At 46.5% G+C, this 20,646-nt stretch overlaps 1 protein-coding gene across 1 annotated transcript in view; it reads right to left on the reverse strand.

Annotated features, from left to right (window-relative positions):
* Window positions 1-20,646, reverse strand: part of NUP160 (nucleoporin 160) — a 1,937,143-nt gene that overhangs the window by 1,101,463 nt on the left and 815,034 nt on the right. Inside the window, exon 16 of the mRNA XM_069623088.1 lies at window positions 14,832-14,959. Coding sequence (XP_069479189.1) covers window positions 14,832-14,959 — 128 coding nt within the window. The remainder of the gene's footprint in view (window positions 1-14,831; window positions 14,960-20,646) is intronic.

Raw genomic sequence — 20,646 nt, forward strand, 5'->3', positions numbered from 1 at the left:
GAGGTGGCTGGGATCAATATACAGTTAGTCCCACAATACACTATGCAAAAAATGCAAAACATACTTACTCTTTAACCGCTTAAGTGCCAATGGCGAAGTATCTCATCCTTTTTGGCACCTTCTTTTGAGCGATCCCTGCAAAGCAGGGATCGCTCAAAACTGTAATCCAATCCGCGGGCTATGTGAGGGGGAGGTCCACCCTCACTGCCAGAGGGCTGGATTACCTTCAGTTTCACATCGGCGTGCGTAAAGCACGTCGGCGTGAAAAAGTAATTTTCACCGCAGCAGCCATTTCAGGCTGCTGTGGCGAAAATAGGTGGTGAGTGTTCACCTTTCTCCCCCTCAATCTCCGGCTGTATTTCAAGCCGGAGATCGAGAGAGGTGTTGTTGGAAAGGGGAGATTCTCCCCTTTCCAATGACACCCTGTGACACAGCATTGCTGCCCGAGGATCGGGCACAGGGTGCTCGATGCACGGGCAGCAATGCCCACTGGACCACCAGGGAAACGTTTGTGACGTGGGGGGAGAGGGGGGCTGCTTACAGTAAGCAGCCCCCCTCTCCCCCGGCCCCCAAAGCATGGGGGCCCATATATAAAGACCCCTGGGGGCAGACAGGCGACCATCTGGCCCCAGGAGTGGGGGCATAAAAAAATAAACCAATTCGGGAAAAAAAAACGGGATGGGAAGGGTAGAGGGGGCCCTAGCCACCAGGGATTATTTCGGAAAGGGTGTCGTTGGAAAGGGGAGATTCTCCCCTTTCCAACGACACCCTGTTTGACAGCATTGCGGGGCACGGAGAGGGCTCAGATCGCTCGATTCGCGACCAGCCAACTGGACCCCACAAGGGATACATTTGTGATGTGGGGGGGGGGGCTGCTTACAGTAAGCAGCCCTCTCCCCCCCATCCCCCAAAGCATGGGGGCACATATGTGCTGAACCCTGGGGGCAGATGGCTGATCTGCCCCCAGGGAAGGGGGGCAAAATAAAAAAATAAAAAATACTAAATCAACTGGGGTGGGGGGGCCCTAGACTCCAGGGATTTATTTTGCCCCCCTGAAAGGGTGGTGGCCCTCCCACACCAAGTGGAAAGGGGGGCCACCCCTTGTAGCCCTCTCTGGGGGAAGATTTATGCCCCCAGGCAGGAGTACATGAGGTGGCCCCCCCATCCAATTGGAGGGGGGGCACCGGGAATAAGTCTACAGGCCTCCCAAAGAATTGAACTTGCCGGTTAGCCCCCCTTGGGGACAGATGGCGGATCATCTGCCCGCAGGGAAGAGGCAAAATAAACAAACAAAATAAACAAAAGGGAGTTTTGGGTGGGAGTGGGGGGCCACTAGCCACCAGGGATTTATTTTACGGATAGGGGGGTTAGCCCTCTCCCCCTCACCCCAAGGGGAAATGGGGGCACCCCTTGTAGCCCTCCCTGGGGGCAGATATCTGCTCCTAGGAAGGGGCATCTGACCCCAGGGAGGGCTGCATGAGATGCCCCCCCTGCATTTGGTGTGAGGGGGTAGAGGGTCACCCCCTATTACATTAGAAAATTACCTGGCGGTTTAGGGTGCCCCCTGAGCCCGCCCTAAAGTGTAGTGTACCGTTTTCCATTTTTTTCTTTGTTTACGAAACTTGACTTGGCGCAGAGGGGCACATTGGTGTGCCAATCTGGCTCCAGGGTGCCCAAACCTTACTGCCCCACCCACCGGGGGGCCTGTCCCACCCATTTTTGGTGGCCCTCTCCCCCCCCACCCCAAATGGAGGGGGGGCGTACCTCATGCAGCCGTTTGTAGGAGGCCCCGGGTAGCCTGCATGAGGTGCCCCCGCCATCCATTTGGGGTGAGGGGGGGAGAGGGCTATCAAAAATTGTGGGACAGGCCCCCCAATGGGTGGGGTAGTGTTAGGCAGAATCCTGTGCAGTTCCATTGGGGACCACTGCAAGAAGATTAAGACTACAGGAGTAAGCAGTAAACCCAATTGGTAGCAGTCTGTACCACCCAGATTTATCTGGTAGCTGTGGCTGAGCAGTCAGACTTCTCTCAAGAAGAGTAGGGCAGTATATAGAGTATACACAATAGGGCTAAAAACACAGAGCAAACAAACACTGACCAGAGCTTTGTATCGAAAGTAAATAATTATTTATTTAAAAAACACACTTTAGGAAATACACTAGCACTCTAAATCAAAAGCAAGTTAAAACACAGTCAGGTAAAGTATAGACACCTCCCTTAATAACTATTAGACAAGTCAGAGTTAAGAAACCACTATTTGTTCAAACAGATGTGAGCGCGTAACCTAGATGGCACTCCAATAGTTAAGTTAAAGGGAGGGGAAAAAGGCAGGGCATAAAAATAAAACAGTTCCCAACACTTTTAGAAGTTGAAAGCAAGGGAGTAAAGGCAGTATACACTGTAGAGCCAAAGTTCATAAGCCAGGCCCTTTTTAAATGGAGCAAAGCGAAATATGCCCAAGATCACACAGTTTAAAATGCACTAAAAGTCTTTGCAGAATGTTCAAAAGAGGTTGGGGTGATTCAAGAAGTAAAGTTAGAACGTCTGGGGCCAACTCAGTTGGAAAGCCAAGGATTTAAGGGTCACCTTGGGCAAACCGAAGAAAGGGGGGCCAGGCAGAACACAGTACCTTAAAGAGAGGAAGCACCAGCTGTGGCAGTTGTTCCTGGCAGTGGTTGCAGTTCGTTGTTTCGACCAGGGGAAGAGAGGATCTCGTCAACGAAGAAACTTGGAGTTGTTGCACTGCCCAGGGATGAAACCACCCGCGGAGTTCGTCGGTTAAAAGGTGCGTTCCTTTTATTCGCGGTCAAAGTGGTGAAGCTTGGCTATCCGGCCGCCGGGGTGCTTGGCACGGGCGATTCGACCAAGAGCCGTCTTTGGAAGGCAAAAGGGGCGAACTGGTTGATCCCACCAGCTCTAAGGAAGAAGACTCGTCCAGCAGAAGATCTTCTCTTGTCGTTGGGAAAGTGTCAAGTTCATTGCAGCAGGGCCCAACCGGTGGTGTTGTCGTTGCAGATGGCTCAGCTTCTTCCCTCTTCGGATTCTTAGGTCCTGTGGCGACTTCTGATGTTCCAGTCCCAAAGGCCCTGCTTTTAAGCAGAAAAACCCCCATTCAACAGCCTAGCTGTCAGTCACACATGCTAAGTGGTGAGCCGGCGGCTCACCACCGGGCCAATCAGAAGGCAACACAGTCCAGGCTGCCAATTCCCCTCCCCACACATCCTGTGGAACCCAGACAGAGTGGAACCATTTGGAGGGATTCTGTGGAGAAGCCCGCCAAAAAGTGGAACAAAGGACTCGACATTGGTTAGAGTTACAGAGAAGGACACGAACGCCATTTTAGAAAAGAGTTTTGGCATAAAGACCAAACCTAATATTAAATAAATAAACCAGCGGCATCTTTACCATTGCACCAAAAAGTGGTGCGTTAAAAATCAATGGAAAAATCCCGTAGGAAATATTACGGTGGAATGTTTTGTGTGGTAACCACTGCCACCAGCCAGAAACTCGACAAGGGGGGGGGGGGGGGGGGGGAGACTAGACAGTGCCCCCTTGAAAACAGACCCAGGGGCAATCGATTTAACCCCTTCCAGTACTTCCACAATATGATGGTTTGTACTGGTTCTAATCACAATTTTGGACTAGTAAAGTCAATGGTGACATTACATGCCCTGGGAGACAGTAGTCAGTCCCAGGGTATGGAGTCTATGTTTGGGGGTCACTATGACACCCCTGTGTTACTGCCTGAGGGTGCTGTGTAACACACATGAAAAACAGATGATACCCTATGGAGTAAAAAACCCCATAGCCCATATGCACACAAAGTCAAAGACATACCTCAAATCATGCCTAAGAGTGGGAGGAAGAGAGTCTCGCTCTTAGCAGGAGAAAAAAACAAACCCCAAAAATCCAGCAAAGCTGCTGGGGGACTCACTAGGTGTTAGGGAGAATTCTCTGAAAAGGCTAATTTCCCAAACCTAGCGAGTTCCCCCAGCAGCTTTGCTGGATTTTTGGGGTTTATTTTTTCTCCTGCTAAGAGTGAGACTCTTTTTACTCCCACTCTTAGACACGATTTGAGGTGTTCCTTTATCTTTCCATGTGTTTTATGGGCTATGGGGTCTTTTACTCCATAGGGTCTCATGTGTTTTTGATATGGGTTACACAGCACCCTCCGTGCCGTAACCCAGGTGTGTCGTAGCGACCCCCCACCATAGACTCCATACCCTGGACTGACTACTGTCTCCCAGGGCATGTAAAGTCACCATTGGCTTTACTAGTCCCAAATTATGAACAGAAACTAGTACAAACCATCATATTGTGGACGTAATGGTCGGGGCAATTCGATTGCCCTGGGGGCTGTTGTTCGAGGGGGCACGTCTCCGTCCCCCCCTGATCGAGTTGTGGCTGGTGGCAGTGGATACTACTTTTTATATTCGACCGCAAATATATCTCTACGGGATTTTCCCATTGTTCGAGGCTACCAACTTTAATTATTTAATTCTTATAGCCTCAAACATACCACTGGTTTATTTATTTAATATTAATTCACTGGTTGGTATTTTTTGCCAGAACGCGCTTGTGTTCTCTTCTGTGACTCCAACCCAAGTCGAGCCCTTTGTTCCACATTTTGGCGGGCTTCTCCACAGAAGCCTCCTAAACTGGGTACCACAGGGGGTGTGGGAGGGGGTTTAGGCACCCCCAGCAGCTTTGCTGGATTTCTGGAGTTTGTTTTTTTCCTCCGGCCAAGAGTGAGACTCTTTTTCTCCCACTCTTGGACATGATTTATGGTATTCCTTTGACTGGTAATGTGTTTTATGGGCTATGGGGTGGTTACCAGACATTTGGTCGAAAAGAATTGGTCGACCAGACAAATGGTCGAACCAATTTGGTCGAAAACCAAATGGTCGATTTTTTTTTTTTTATTTTCACCTTTTTTTTTTTTGGGGGGGGGTCCCCCCCCAACCCCCTTTTTTTTCTAAAAACCCATTTTTGTAAAAACCGAAAACCCGAAAAATAAATATATAATTAAAAAAAAAATTCGACCATTTGGTTTGACCAAATTGCGCCGACCAAATGTCATTCGACCAGTTTTAGGTCGACCAAATGTCTGGACACCCTATGGGGTCCTTTACTCCATAGGGTCTCATGTGTTTTTACTATGTGTGTTACACAGCACCCTCCGTGCAGTAACACAGGGGTGTCATAGTGACACCCCACCATAGACTCCATACCCTGGGACAGACTACTGTCTCCCAGGGCATGTAAAGTCACCATTGGCTTTACTAGTCGTCCCAAATTATTAACAGAAACAAGTACAAACCATCATATTGTGGACGTACTAGTCGGGGCAATTCGATTGCCCCGGGGTCTGTTAGTCGAGGGGGCACGTCTCCGTCCCCCCTGATCGAGTTTTGGATGGTGGCAGTGGAAACTATTTTTTATATTCGACCGCGAATATTTTCCTATAGGATTTTCCCATTGTTCGAGGCTACCAACTTTAATTATTTAATTCTCATAGCCTCGAACATACCGCCGGTTTATTTAATTAATATTAATTTGCCGGTTGGTATTTTTTGCCAGGACTCGATTCAAAAATGGCGTTTGTGTTCTCTTCTGTGACTCCAACCCAAGTCGAGCCCTTTGTACCACTTTTTGGCGGGCTTCTCCACAGAAGCCTCCAAAAGTGGTGCCACTCTGTCTGGGTACCACAGGGGGTGTGGGAGGGGGTTTAGGCACCCTGGACTGAGTTACCTTGGTAACTCAAGTCGCACTCTTGTGTGATTGGCCCAAGTGGTGAGCCGGCCGGCTCACCACTTAGCATGTTTGATTGAAAGCTAGGCTGAATGAGTGGGGGTTTGCTGCATAAAAGCAGGGCTTTGGGGACTGGAACTTCAGAAGTTGCCACAGGACCTAAGAATCCGAGGAGGGAGAAGCTGAGCCGACCTGCAACGGCGACACCACCGGTGGAGCCCTGCTGAACCGTCTCACCACTTTTCCCGACGACAGAGGAGATCTCCAGTCCGGATAGTCTTCTTCCTTTGACTGGTGGGGATAACCAGTTTTGCCTTCTTTTCACCTTCCTGGAGCATCTCGTGGCCGCCTTGCCCGTGCCAAGCACCCCGGCAACCGGAATACCACGGTTTACCACTACCACAAAGAGAAGGGTAGTAACCTTTTAACCGAAGAACTCCGCGGCTGGTTTCTTCCCTGGCAGAGCAACGACCTTCATCTTTCCTCCATGGCGAGACCTCCTATTCCTCTGGACGAAACACCGACTTGCACCCGCTGCCAGGAACAATTGCCCCCGCTGGAGCTTCCTTCACACTTAAGGTACTGTGTCCCGCCTGGCCTCCCTTACGACAGATCGTTCGGGGTGACAGTAAAGCCTCGACTTTCTAACCTGGGCTGGCCTGGGACAACCTAGCTAACTTTTCCTGACTTTAATTTCATCCTTTTTGTGCAAACTATCTACAAGACTCTTTGGGCATAACCCCACTGTGTGAACCTGGACCCCTTCTGCTTGCTCTCTCCAAGAGTGGGCCTTGCAATTGACTTCCTTGCTCACCAGTATAACTCTGCCTATCCTGCCTTACTGTGGTTCTTTAAAAAGTATTGAAACTTGTGTGCTTCCATAACTCTGCCTTTTTCCCTCCCTTTTTAATAACTTATTAGAGTGCCATCTTATGTTAAGCGCTCACCTCTGTATGAAAATAAGTGGTGTTTCTCACTTGTCTAATAAGTAATTAGGGTTGTATATATATGATAGTGACTGTGTGCTGAATTTACTTACCTCTTTTTGCTAGTGTAAATTACAAGTGTGTCTTTAAATAAATAATTATATACGTTTACACCAAAAGCTCTGGTCAGTGTTTGCTTGTGCTACTGTGTCTCTGTACGTATTGTGTATACTCTATATACTGCCTAACTCTTCTTGAGGGAAGTCTGACTGCTCAGCCACAGCTACCAAGTGAATCTGTGTGGTACAGACTGCTACCAAGTGTGTTTACTGCCAAACACCTGTAGTCTTAAATCTTTTGCAGTGGTCCCTAAGGGAACTGCACAGGTTTCTGCCTAACACTAGGTTTGCGAAATCAGCCTTATAAGAGAATTCTCCCTAACAGGCAATTAAGGGTTGGGCACCCTAGGGCCAGATTAGCACACCAATGTGCCCCTCTGTGCCAAGGGGAGTTGGGTTACCAAAGGAAAAAATGGAAAATGGCGGAATGCATTTTAGGGTGGTGTGGGGAACCCCAAAGGGACGGGGAATTTTTTTATGGGACGTGGTGGGGACCCCGTCTCCCCCAACCGCAATGGAGTGGGTGCCATATCATGCAGCCCTCCCTGGGAACAGATATCTGCTCCTAGGAAGGGACACCTGAGCCCAGGGAGGAGTGGCAGGACAGCCCCTCCCCCTTATCTGCCCCCAGGGAGGGCTACATGATATGCGCCGCCCCTCCAATTGGGGTGGGGTTGGAGAGGTGCACCCCACTTCACATTAGAAAATTCCCCAGCGGTGTAGGGTGCCCCTCAGCCCCCGCTAAATGGCAGGCTCCCATGTTGAATTATTTTCTTTGTTTACCAAACTTGCCTTGGCGCAGAGGGGCACATTGGTGTGCCAATCTGGCCCTGGGGTGCCCAAACCTTACTTCCCCACCCACGGGGGGCCTGTCCCACAATTTTTGGGGGCCCTCTCCCCCCACCCCAAATGGAGGGGGGTATACCCCACGCAGCTGTTTGTAGGAGGCCCAGGGAGGCCTGCATGAGGTGCCCCGCCACTGTCACATAGTGATTGTATGAGGCCTTTGTTGCAGGACGTAGGTTTTTGATTTCTTTGATTATTTTGAAAGTTATTTTTGTGGGTTTGTAACCGACTGGATTCTATTGGCATACTATGTTTTTCTTTCTTTAAGGACTGCTGATTTGTATTTTCAGAGTAGTTGTTGGTTGTTTATTTTGTCAGACTGATTATACTAGTTTCTCCATAGTTTTTCCAGGTTGAGGTCTGATTTTCTGAGTTCCCTCAGTTCTTCTGTGAACCACCTTGCTGGAAGAATGGGGGCTCAAGAAGCTATGATGATTATTGAGGTGGAGTTTTTGACCACGCTCAGCTCCGGTAAGCACTGGCAATGCAGAAGTGGGCTGCCTTTTCTCCATTATGGATATTCAATAACATGCTGTTGGATGTGGAATTTAGATCATCCCTCAGGGAGGAAACCGGACAATTTCTGGAACGCAATTGGGGCACAACTGCATGCAGCCACATAGAATCGAATTGCTGAAGGTTTTTCTTAGGGGCCTCTCTAGATCAGCAAAGTTGGGGTCCAGAGCGTTGTTAACATGTATTATTACAATCTGGCCATGTGGACAGGCCATCCTATTTATAGTGAACAGGGGAACTCGGAGATTAGCCAAACCCAAGCAAGTTAAGAGTGTAGAGTGGCCAAAGCTTAGTCTCGTTAGTGATCGTGGTCAGGGGTCCACAATGAGCGCACACAGCGAAGCAAACAATAATTCTGCTTAGATAGTGAAGTACAAAAATGCTCCATTTGTTATAGGTCCAAAAAACACTATAAAAATATATCAAGCAGGTAATATCACACAACACTCTGTATCAAATATATATACAGTCACCTTAGGGTTGTAGAAATGCATACAATTCACTTTAACACCTGAAGAAAGGTAAGTAATGATGCAGTAAGGAAAACTAGTTCACAATAACATTATCCTAACTTTATAAGTCCAATCCCTATGTTGAATGGGGTCTTGTGCCCAAAAGTCATAAAAAAGATTCTTCTCAGGAGAGAGGGATAAAGGTAGGAAAGGTTCTTGTGGTGGTGAAAATCTTTCCAGAAGACTTCAAGAATAATACAGGTAAGATGCGTTTTCTATCTTTTAGAACACCTTGTATAACAAATGTTTAAAAAGCAAAGGAACGGAACAAAGATTATTCTAAGGTTTATTATATGGCAGGCAGGGGTGGCTGCAAACAGCCCTATGGATAAGGGGTGTATCGGCCACTTTTACAGCCTACAAATAGACAAATGCTACCAAAAAATACAAATGGGGAGTAAAAATACTTGCAACAAAAAATTATAAAACAGACTTTCACCCACACAGCTCTATGGATATGTTTGGACCAATGGTGCACATTACCACAGGATAAAACTACTATTATTAAAGCATGATTGGAAAAAGAAAATATGTATCTTTTTATGTTTATGAATAATTAGGTGTAAAGGAATCATAATCAAAAACATTTCCGTTATCCAGTTAAAATAGTGTTATTTGCTTATGAAATAATGGCATTAGGAATATGGACTTCCATTTTTACTCTAAAAAATGTGTTTACTCCCAACTTAAAAAAAGCGAGTAAAATACTCTGGCATTAAAATCTTATCTGGAGTACTGGCTGCAAGTGTTAGGCAAAAACCTGTGCAGTTGCCTCTGGGACCACTACAAAAGATTTAGGACTACAGGTGTTTGGCAGTAAACCCACTTGGTAGTGGTCTGTACCACACAGATTCACTTGGTAGCTGTGGCTGAGCAGTCAGACTTCCCTCAAGAAGAGTTAGGCAGTATACAGAGCATTCACAATAGGTCAAGAGAACACAATAGAACAAGTAAACACTGACCAGGGCTTGGTGTAAAAGAGAATTATTTATTTAAAACCACATCTAGAAAAACACACAGGGACTAATAGTAAGCAATTCAAAAACACGGTCACTAAAATACATACACTCCCTTAAATGTAAGACGAGTCTTAAGTAAAGCCCCACTTATTTTCAGACAGCGGTGAGTGCTTAACGTAGATGGCACTCTAATAATTCGTTTAAAAAGGGAGAGAAAAGCAGAGAATAAATTGAAACAGATCCCAACACTTTTTCACGAACACAACAAGAGAGGAAGGCAAAGTAACACCGTGAATTCGGAGTCAGTAGGCCGGATCCGCTTTAAGAGGATCAAAACGAAATATGTCCAAGGTCACACGGTTGCAGTGCACAAAAGTCTTGTAACGGTTCAAAAAGGAGTTGGACCAAAGAAAGGGACCAGTTAGAGGGTCAAGGCGGCCAGCCCAGTCCAGAAGGTTGAGGGGTTATTATTACCTTGTAGAAATCTTTAGAAAGGGAGGCCTGGGGACACGGTACCTTAATGTGGTGAGAATACTCCAGCGGGGGCAGTTGTTCCTGGCAGCAGATGCAAGTCGGTGCTTCATCCGGGGGAAGAGAGGATCTTGGCGGGGAGGAAGACAGGAGTCCGTTGCACTGCCAGGGAAGAAACCAGCTGCAGAGTTTCTCAGGTACAAGGAGCGGTCCGTTAATTCGGGTTGAGTGGTAAGTGGCTATCCGGCCGCCAGGGAGCTTGGCACGGGCAGTTCGACCACAAACCGGTCTGGGGTGCGAAGAAAAGAAGGTAAACTGGTTGTGCCCACCAGTCAGGGGAAGAAGCCTCTCCAGCCGGGAGATCTTCTCTATCGTCGGGAAGTGGTGAGTCGGTTCCACAGGGCTCCATCAGTGGTGTCGTGGTAGGTCGGCTCAGCTTCTCCCTCGTCGTATTCTCAGGTCCTGTGGCGACTTCTGAATTTCCAGTCCCCAAAGCCCTGCTTTTATGCAGCATACCCCCATTCACTCAGCCTAGCTGTCAATCAAACATGCTAAGTGGTGAGCCGGCCGGCTCACCACTTGGGCCAATCACACAAGAGTGCGACTTGAGTTACCAAGGTAACTCAGTCTAGGGTGCCTAAACCCCCTCCCACAACCCCTGTGGTACCCAGACAGAGTGGCACCACTTTTGGAGGCTTCTGTGGAGAAGCCCGCCAAAAAGTGGAACAAAGGGCTCGACTTGGGTTGGAGTCACAGAAGAGAACACAAACGCCATTTTAGAATAGAGTCCTGGCAAAAAATACCAACCAGCGAATTAATATTAATTAAATAAACCGGCGGTATGTTCGAGGCTATGAGAATTAAATAATTAAAGTTGGTAGCCTCGAACAATGGGAAAATCTCATAGGGAAATATTCGCGGTCGAATATAAAAAGTAGTTTCCACTGCCACCAGCCAAAACTCGATCAGGGGGGACGGAGACGTGCCCCCTCAACTAACAGACCCCAGGGCAATCGAATTTCCCCGACCAGTACGTCCACAATATGATGGTTTGTACTGGTTTATGTTAATAATTTGGGACTAGTAAAGCCAATGGTGACTTTACATGCCCTGGGAGAGAGACAGTCCGAGGGTATGGAGTCTGTGGTGGGGTGTCACTATGACACCCCTGCGTTACTGCACGGAGGGTGCTGTGTAACACACATAGTAAAAACACATGAGACCCTATGGAGTAAAGGACCCCATAGCGAATAAAAAACATTAACAGTCAAAGGAACACCATAAATCATGTCCAAGAGTGGGAGAAAAAGAGTCTCACTCTTGGCAGGAGAAAAAAAACAAACTCCAGAAATCCAGCAAAGCTGCTGCGGGACTCACTAGGTTAGGAAATTCAGCCTAAAGAGAGAATTCTCCCTAACAGCAAGTATTGCAATTACTCATCACCATGACTCCGATTTTCACAGGTGACCAGGCAGTAGGATTTCCTGCAGTTGGATCAAGTAGACGATGGCAAGGAGCTGTGGATGCAACGCGGATTGTGGTCTAGTTCAGGAGCGAGTGCAACCCTTTCTGATGAAGAAATTCATCAGGCACCGATGCAGGCCTCTGAAAGACACTCTACCAGACGGAAGAAAGCGGGTTCCAGTGACAGTCACTGCACATGGGTGACAATAGGCATCTCTACAGTTGCAGTCGAAGTCCTTCCAGTGCTGGATCCCATGATTTTAGAGAGCTGAAACTTGGCAAGGTGGTGACCTGTGGCATGCGCCTGCGAACACTGAAGTTCTGGATGAAAACACGACACGGCAACGCTTCTAGCGCTGTATCCCAATTTAGGGATGGTCAGTCTACTGGGTGCACCAGGGGCGAAATCCAAGGGCTCAGGACTGCAGGAGCATTTGAAGACTGGTTGGTCCCACCAGGCCAAGGGTCCAAGCATGGCAAAGGGTCACCTCAGTCCAAGTATTCCAGTAGTGCTTCACCAGAGCAATTGCAGGAAAGGTGCCCAGGCCTCTTCAGGAGTCTTTTGCATGGCTACACAGGATACTTAAACCAATGCTGATCTACTGGAATGGCTGCATGAGTCATCTTCCATCGCAAACCCGAGCAAACACCAGCACAACAAAGGTAAGGAACTGCACCACCCACTCAGCCAACAGTGGTCCCATTCAGATACCAGTGTAGGTTTCACTCATGCATGCACATCACCATCCTTTCAAGCACCATGTTTGCAGAATGGTACCAGACAGTCCCACCCACTTCCTGCAACCAAATACAAATAAAAATGGCATGGACTAGCCAGCGAAAACAGCAGCTTTCCAGGGCAAATGCATGACCATACAAGGCATTTCCTGATCTGAGAAGAAAGTCAAGAAACAATATTGCCAAAAAACAAGCATACTTTTGCATCACCTTAGTCATTTACACTGGGGATTTTTGGCTACTTTTATACGTGCCTAAAGACTAGCTGGTGGCAGTTATATTTTTACCATTTTTGAAATGCTGATCTAAGAAGAAAGTCAAGAAACAATATTGACAAAAAACAACCAAGTAGTGGCATGGGCAATTTAGGGCACCAGCCATGCTTGGTAGCCAGACGCAGTAAATGCGAATGGGCACACTAAAAGCACTGCAAAAATGGTAAAAATATAACTGCTGCCACCAGCTAGTCTTTAGGCACATATAAAAGTAGCCAAAAATCCCCAGTGTAAATGACTAAGGTGATGCAAAAGTATCCTCATGCACTGCATAGTAAAATGCTGGATGCACTGTTAGAAAAGTTACCAAACAGGTCAGAAGTAAAACAAACAAGGCAAAAGGGAAATAGTTTCCCAGTAACGATAGACTGAAGGACTGATAAGTTTCCCTGTGACCAAATGAGAAAAAAGGCCATGGAATTCTCTGTAAAAATTCAGGAATCGTTAAAAAACTAAAAGTTTGGGGGTCCACAGAATATGGATGGAAAGTTGTCCAATAGAGAAATCTTTATTAACAAGCGCTCACTAGTACGGTCTCTCGAATTGGAGGGGGATAGGGTTGGGCTGGATCATAGGGAGGGTAAAGGGGAGACGTTCGAGCGCTGAGAACTGAGGTGGGGAAGGATCTTGAAGCAAGGGAGAAGTTCAGTGCTTTCGATTATGTTGGATGTGTGTCACGGCAGCACGCTGAAGGGGACAAAGTGACATGCGACAGTATGTGATTCAACCAGTAAAATGTCTGTCTACCATGTGGGCATGAACAAAGAGTTCTGGGCCTTTTATGAGTTGCTGTATGCCAAGTGAGCTGGGTTTGATGAAGTAAGAGGGACAGAGGTTCTATAGGGTGGGGGCTCTAAAGGCTTAGTGATGCACAGGGTGAGTCGCTTGGTGCTCCACTAGTCCTACAGGATGTGGTGCGATCGTTAGAGGGATTGGAGTTGGGAGAGAAGCCAGGGATGGGTTAAGTTGCTTACCTGTAACTCCTGTTCTCCGGCATTGGTATCTTCCATGGAATCACATGCTTTGAATATTCCCAGCCGTCAGGCTGGGAATCCTCATTTACATTCTTATATTTTATAATATGATGAAAGAACAGTTTTGTTTTGCAGTCTGTCCCTGTCCTTTTGGATGTATTTTGCCGCAACCAGCGGTGCGTTGTGTATCTAGCCCCGTATTTAAATGCTTTCAAGTGAATAGCAATGGAGCGGCAATCCTCCAATCTGGCGCAACTTGCCTATCACAGGCAAAGCAAGCAGCAGGTTTTCAAAAGCTGAAAAAGCAAAGTTAACTTCTCCAATGTAAACACTCACTGCCAGACTGCATTCAAGCTCGACTCCATACACTCTGAACTTGGCCATTTTGCAAGGCAGCATTCAGGACAGACAAATCCAAGTTAATCGGGTAATCCAAAAATGTTCTAAAGAGCTAGAAATCAGCAGCGATAGCTAGAGATTCCTGCCAGGGATAGCAGCCCACACGCATATCTTAAAATGAACAAAGGAACAACCCCAGGCAACCCCACGGTTCTTCTCCAAATCAAACCTTCCACAACAGACTAATACTGGGGTTTCATTAAAGGGTTTACTTCAACCCCATTAAGCAAACCGGGCAAAAAGGACATATTTCCATATTTCGAACATTCTTTTTATTTGTGATACATACATTAAAGCTTTCCTCCAGATATTGTAAAAAGTCGCTTTTGTGCTTCTTAATGTTGTTATGTTACAGCCAAGGTACTCCAATCTTTAACAATATCCATCTTCTTGTTGCTAATATACTAGGGAAAGGATCCTTTATACAGGATCCACAAATCAGCATTACATATTCACAGAGAGACGGTTGGCTATTAGGTACTCATCGACCGCACTGAAGGCCCTTTGGAGGCCAACCTGCATCAGGTCCAAAATCACCAAATCGCCGGCGCAAGGCAGACATTTAATAGGCACAAGCCCCACCTTCAGTGGCAAGGTGATCACATTTTCAAACCTCCCATCCAAATCCCAAGTATACCATTTAAATAGGGCTAGAGGTAAAATGTATTCCTGACGGAGACCCTCAACAGTATGAATCTGTTCATTTATACTTCTTTTGCATCTCGTCTGATTTGTCCAACGCTTAGCTTGAGGTCTTAATTTGGCTTGGTGACCCACTAGATGATAAAGGTTCATGAGCAGGACCCCACATTCCAAATGATTAGATACTACAGGAACCAAGATTATCGTAAAATATTAAAACACATCATAGCTGTAGTACCTGGGTCAAGCGTCTTTTCAAGCTCTGTATCAGTCTGATAATCCATTTCCCGAAGCAAGGCTCCAATGGCTTGTGTTGGAGTCTTGATATCCTGCAATTTGTTGTGTATATCTTGCATTATGTTTTCTCTGCAAAGATCAGCAAAAACAGGGCCATGAATCACATGGACATCAGTAACAGCAGCTACACATAACCCCGCCAACATTCCACTCTCAAAATCCTATTTTGAGGAAACAGCAATCTGAAAACCTTTATATTGAGCATGTTACGAGTTAATAATGCATGGCAAATCTATGGATTGCTGTCAAAGGTAGCATGGTCATGTTTCACACAATACGTGCCTCCCTTACCAGAGCCCAGCTTCTATCCCAGAGTCATAATACACACCTACCTTTTACCAGAGCACAACCTCTACCCTAGTGTAAGTGACAGTGCATTTCTGGAATTGTGGTACTTTTCGCAGCAGAGAATATTTCTATACCTGATGCTGGGTTTCAGCGAGTCGATCTCTGCACTGTACGGCAGGTTAGCACGTGACAGATTTAGTATTAGTCAGTAAAATAGCCGGGGACCTACCAGGAGAACACATAGGAACACACTCTTATTGCCTTTGTGTAGCGGATCATTGTTAAATGCCCCTATACAGTTTTCATTAAATAAACAGAAATTACTTACAGGTAATGTTTTCTATGGATTCTTCTCCCACAGATGCCTCATCTTTGGAAATCCTTCCCTCAGTGCCAGCTGCTCACATTTTCAACAGAGGGCATAGTGCGGTACGACACAGTCGCTCTACCTCTGCATCTCTCGCCACGATTTACAGTAAATATACATCCCCATACCTCAGTTCCACACCTTTGCCCATGCACATCAACCAAGGGAAGGACTCCCATACACAATCAAAAAATGAAGGAGAGGCACTCCACTAATCAAAAAAAAAAAGCCTTATTATTTTGGTGAAGATCAGGCACCGAAGACTAATGGTCCAACCAACCAAACAATGCATCAGCCTCTACTAATTTTTTTGGACTAGGGGAAGCGTCAACCCTTTCTTCAAGACTCATCCCCACAGAAGAAAAGACAACTCATTCAGAGCAGTGCAAGCCGAGAAACCTTTCATAGCGGGGTAGGCTGGGGTGATATGAGGATTCTGTGGGAGAAGAATCCATGGAAAGAACATTACCTGTAAGTAATTTCTCCTTCAATGGATTGCATTCTCCCACAGATACCTCATCTTGATAGACCACCAAACCAGTACCGATTTGTGGTGGCGGGATGAAAATTTACACCTAGAAGGTCTGCAACACTGCTCTCTCAAATCGGGCATCTGTACCCCAGACAAAATACAGACTATAATGTTTGGCAAACGTGTGACGAGCGCTTCAAGTTGCAGCCTGGAAGTGCTCTATCACTGGCACCCGCCTCTGTAGCAAAGAGGAAGCCGCCACACCCAGAGTAGAGTGAGCTCTTATGCCTGATGGCACCTCTTTCCAAGCCTTCTCATAACATTCAGCAATACATTACATTATCCAATTAGATATTGTCTGCTTAGTCACTGCTTGGCTTGCCCTATCCTAGATTGGGAAAAAGAACGATTAACAACTGATTGTCTCGTCTGAAGGAAGCAGTTTTGGCCACGTAAAAACTCATTGGGGGTGGGGCAAGGTAATCTAGCGTCTCTTCCTCCTTGGATGGAGGCAGATCAAATGGTGGCAATTCCATGCTCCGTCTGAGAAATGTGGAAAACAAAGAATTTTAGGCAAAAATGTCACTGACTTTCAGAGAAACTGCTAGGAAAGATTTCTCCTTTAGAAACTTCACCTCCATAGTTCTATGGAAGCCGAAAAATGTCTGTTTTTGAACCGGTCCTGAATTTCTACAGGAAAGAGACGCCGTCAGATTCACTCCTGTGGCCTTTTGCTCATTTTGTTATGGGGAAATGATCAGCCCTTCAAACTACCAGTACTGGGAAACTTTCGCTTTTGTCTTTTTCCCTTTTAGCTAACTGTTTACCAGTGCACCCAGCATCTTACAATGCAGTGCAGTGGCGATACACTTTAGTATCACCCTAGTCTTTTACACTTGGGGATTTTTTGTTGCTTTTAGGTTTGCTAAAGAAAAGCTAGTGGCAGCAAACTATTTTGAAATTGTTGCGTTATTTCGAATGTACACATTTGCGTTTACTGTGTATGGCTACTGCCCTAAAATGGCTGTGCCACAAGATTTTCGGTTGTTCTTTGGCAAAATTGTAGTTTGGCCTTCTTCCTGCCTTCGCAGGGGTCAGAAAAGACATACATTATTCACCGTAATCCTATTTTAGATTATTGTATCTGCTTAGATTTGCGTGCTGTGCATGTAGTCCGACATCTAGTGGTATTCGCCGAGTATTGCATCTTTTTTTCGAAGATCGAAAGGGACATCGACATGGGCGTGACTAACACTATCCCTAACGTGACGTGGAGTGTACCCAAAATCCCTCATGCGTCTAGCTGTGGAGCAGTAGCAATGAAATTTGCAAATACAAGTAGATAAGTAACACTCAAGTTTTCAGTTATAGTTATTTAACATTCGTTTTTAAATAAGCCTTCTTTAAAAAGGGCAATATATGAAACAATCAAATTTTTCCAGAATCAGCATACGTTTAGTAGATTCTCTTTAGAGATGGTTTTTACACTTCCTATATCTGGAGGAGACTTAATTCGCAAGGAGAGTAATGGCATTTATATATCACGAGCATACTTTGCAGATTCTGTGGTTGCAGAAAGGAAAGGTTAAAGGAAGTAAAAAGGTTAAACAGGTTCTCAGGGCATGTAAGTATACTCGAATCTTCCAATGAAGTTTAGACAAAACCTTTCCCAGCAATAACAGTCCAAACACAAGTTATCACCCCTGTGGGACAGAAAATAGCAAAGTCAATTGACTAGAAGAGTCTGCAGGGAGCCAAGACAGCCAAGGTGAATTGGAGCAGAATCTATGGAGTTGAGGCACTTCGTAGTTAATAAAAGTCTTGCACAAAATTTGAGAGTTTTGTAGAAAATCTCTGTAGGGTCACAAGCAGTAACACTTGTGGAAAGAGTTGTAACCAACTCCAACAAAAGTAGCCACTGCAAGTCTCAACTGAGAAGAGCAAAGCTAAAGACACTGAGGTAAGCCCAAAGTCTGAACAGTACCTCTGGTTTGAAGAAGAGTGGTCCAGCTGGATTCTGTCCTGTTTCAGTGCTGCAGATCCTGGGTTCCTGAACCTCTGTTGTGGAGGCAAGAGGGAGGACGTCTGGAGGACTACTGCGGCAGCAATTTGGAGGTCGTCAGCAGCTAAGGGCTCTTTTCGGATCAGCGGCACTTCGTGGTTTCTTTGTGCAGTAAACAGCACCACCGCAGATCTTGGATACCGGTTGGGCTTCCTTCACTCCTCGAGTCCTGCACTCGAGTGAGGGGACTCAAGCTATGGTTGTCCTGTTTCTGGAGGGTCCTTAAGAGACTCCTGAAGCTTCTAGCCGTATTACAGATGTTGCACTCTACTACAGATTTTTCACTCGGTTCCTGCAGCAGCAAAGTAGCATAGCCGGTCCTACTAACCCAAGGGAAGAAGTTTACGCTTCCGGAGCTTCTGTTTCAGCACAGCAGCAGGGCTTCACCGGGCAATTCAAAGGTCCAGGAGGATGCAGCAAGCTTTGTTCACGGTTTTGTCGTCAGGTGTTCTTCCCAGTGGTCGACTCTGCCTCTAGTCCCAAAACCCTCACCTTTTAAGCAGCTTTCTCCCATTCATGCACAGCCTAGGCTGTCAATCACAATGGGGGTGGCTGTCCTGAAAGGACAGCCATCCAGCCAATCTGGACTGGTTGCATTCAGGCACTTCTAGAGACAAAGGACAGGGGAGTTTCAGGAACCTCCCTCAGTTCCTGCCCTTCGACACACTGGAGCCAGAGGCGGGTTTCAAGACTGAAGCCTGCCAAAGGCAAAACAAACAAAATGCTCAAACATGGCTTGGCGTGCAGAGTAAGCCCCAAAAATATATCAAACAGAAAATGGCAAAATAAGAAGACCGGGCCATTTTGACAAAACAGTTACCCATGGGTGTTACACTGCAGCTGAGGATTCACCCTGCGGTAGAAAAGCAAGATGGTAGGAAAATTAAACCACTTCCACCAGCCATTTAAAGTAGCGAGGGTAACAAAACATGTCACATGAGTAGGTAGGATAAGGGGCTACTAAGTACACCCCCCTCCCCCCCCGAGAACTCCACTTAAGATGGTGTGTGCTGGACCTACAAAAGAGAAAAGGTAAATAAAGTCAATTCCACTTAACTATTCTTGGGAAAGGTATTGCCCACAAGAAAAGGTATTTAAACCTTGTGAGAAATCTAAAGGATTTCTCTGTGACACTGCACTAAAGGTGCAGTGTGTCACCATACAAAAAGTAGATGCCTATGGAGTTTACCAGACTCCAAAAACAAAGGAAACAATCCAAATCAGGTCAAAACACATGAGTGAGAAAAAGGTCCCACTCACTCTAGGGGTAATATTAAAAAGTCCTAATTCCAGAAAAAGAGCTGGGGGTCTCTACGATTGAAGGAATTGACACAGAAATGAGAATTCTCCCCAACAGGGATGTGGGAAGGAAACGTAGTAAAGAGATGTCTTAGCACTGATTGCCCCACCTGAGAATCAGACCTAGAGTGTGTATCTAGGTAGTAGTGTTGGGTAAAGGTGTGTACAGAACTCCAGGTTGCTTCTTTGCAAATGCAATCTAGAGAAACATTAGCAACAAATGCTATGGTAGCCCCTTTGCCAGAGTCAAATGAGCTCTAGGCGTGAAGGGTAGATTTCTCTTGGCAAGAGAGAAACAGTGTGATGCAGTTTCCAATCCACTTGGAAATATCTGACGTAGAGACATGGTCCCCTTCTCTACCGCCTGCAAATGATACAAAGAACTGGTTTGTCTTTCTTAGTGGTTTTGTCTTTTCAAGATAGTAAATAACTGCTCTCCTCACCTCTAGTGGTTGGAGGCTCCTTGCTGCCACATTGGTGGGGTTCTGGAAAAATGTGGGTAGTTCTATGGACTGGTTTACATTTTGGGCGCAAAGCGTGGATGTGTGTACAAAGCCACCTTGGCTTCATGAATCGTGCCAAAGGGGTCCTGAAATGAAAGGGCCTGCAGTTCACCAACTCTCCTTCTTGCGGTGATTGCCACTAGGAAGGCGTCTTGTAGGCGAGTGCCGTAAGGCTAGCCTTGTGCAATGGTTCAAAGGGAGGTCCCATTAGTCTGGTAAAAACATTCAGGTCACATCCGGGAGCTGGGTTAGAAAAAGGAGGAAGAAGTCTCATTAACCCCTCCATAAAGGCTTTGATATATGATATGATATGGCATTTGTAACGCGCCTATACACAAGTGTTTCAAGGCGCGACGAGGCTGGGAGGGGGGAACAGGGGGGAAAGACAGACAACGATCCTACTAGGCCAGGTGTCATTCAGATCGCGCAAGTGCAGGGGTAGGGGGAAGGGAAAAAGTGCAAGGGGAAGGGGAGAGGGGGAAGTGCTGAACCGGGTAAGTAGAATAAAAGATATATAATAAATAGGGGCCAGCTGGTGGCAAGTGCAAGGTAAGTGCAGACAAGTGCTGGGAGGGGGGGGGCTGTAAGGGATGCAGAGACAGTCCCGCAGTGCAGGGGTTGCCAGGGAGGCAGTGCAAGTGGAGAGTGGCTGGGCCAAGGACCGAGGTCGGTGAGAGTGGCCCAGGTACAGGTTCAGTGCAGTTTCAATGAAGAATTAGCAGGGGAGAGGGAGAGAAAAAGCAGAAGCAAAGAGGAAGGTTTTGA

Source organism: Ambystoma mexicanum, chromosome 11, assembly GCF_040938575.1.
Source record: "Ambystoma mexicanum isolate Mex_15411 chromosome 11, UKY_AmexF1_1, whole genome shotgun sequence".
NCBI classification, from domain to species: domain Eukaryota; kingdom Metazoa; phylum Chordata; class Amphibia; order Caudata; family Ambystomatidae; genus Ambystoma; species Ambystoma mexicanum.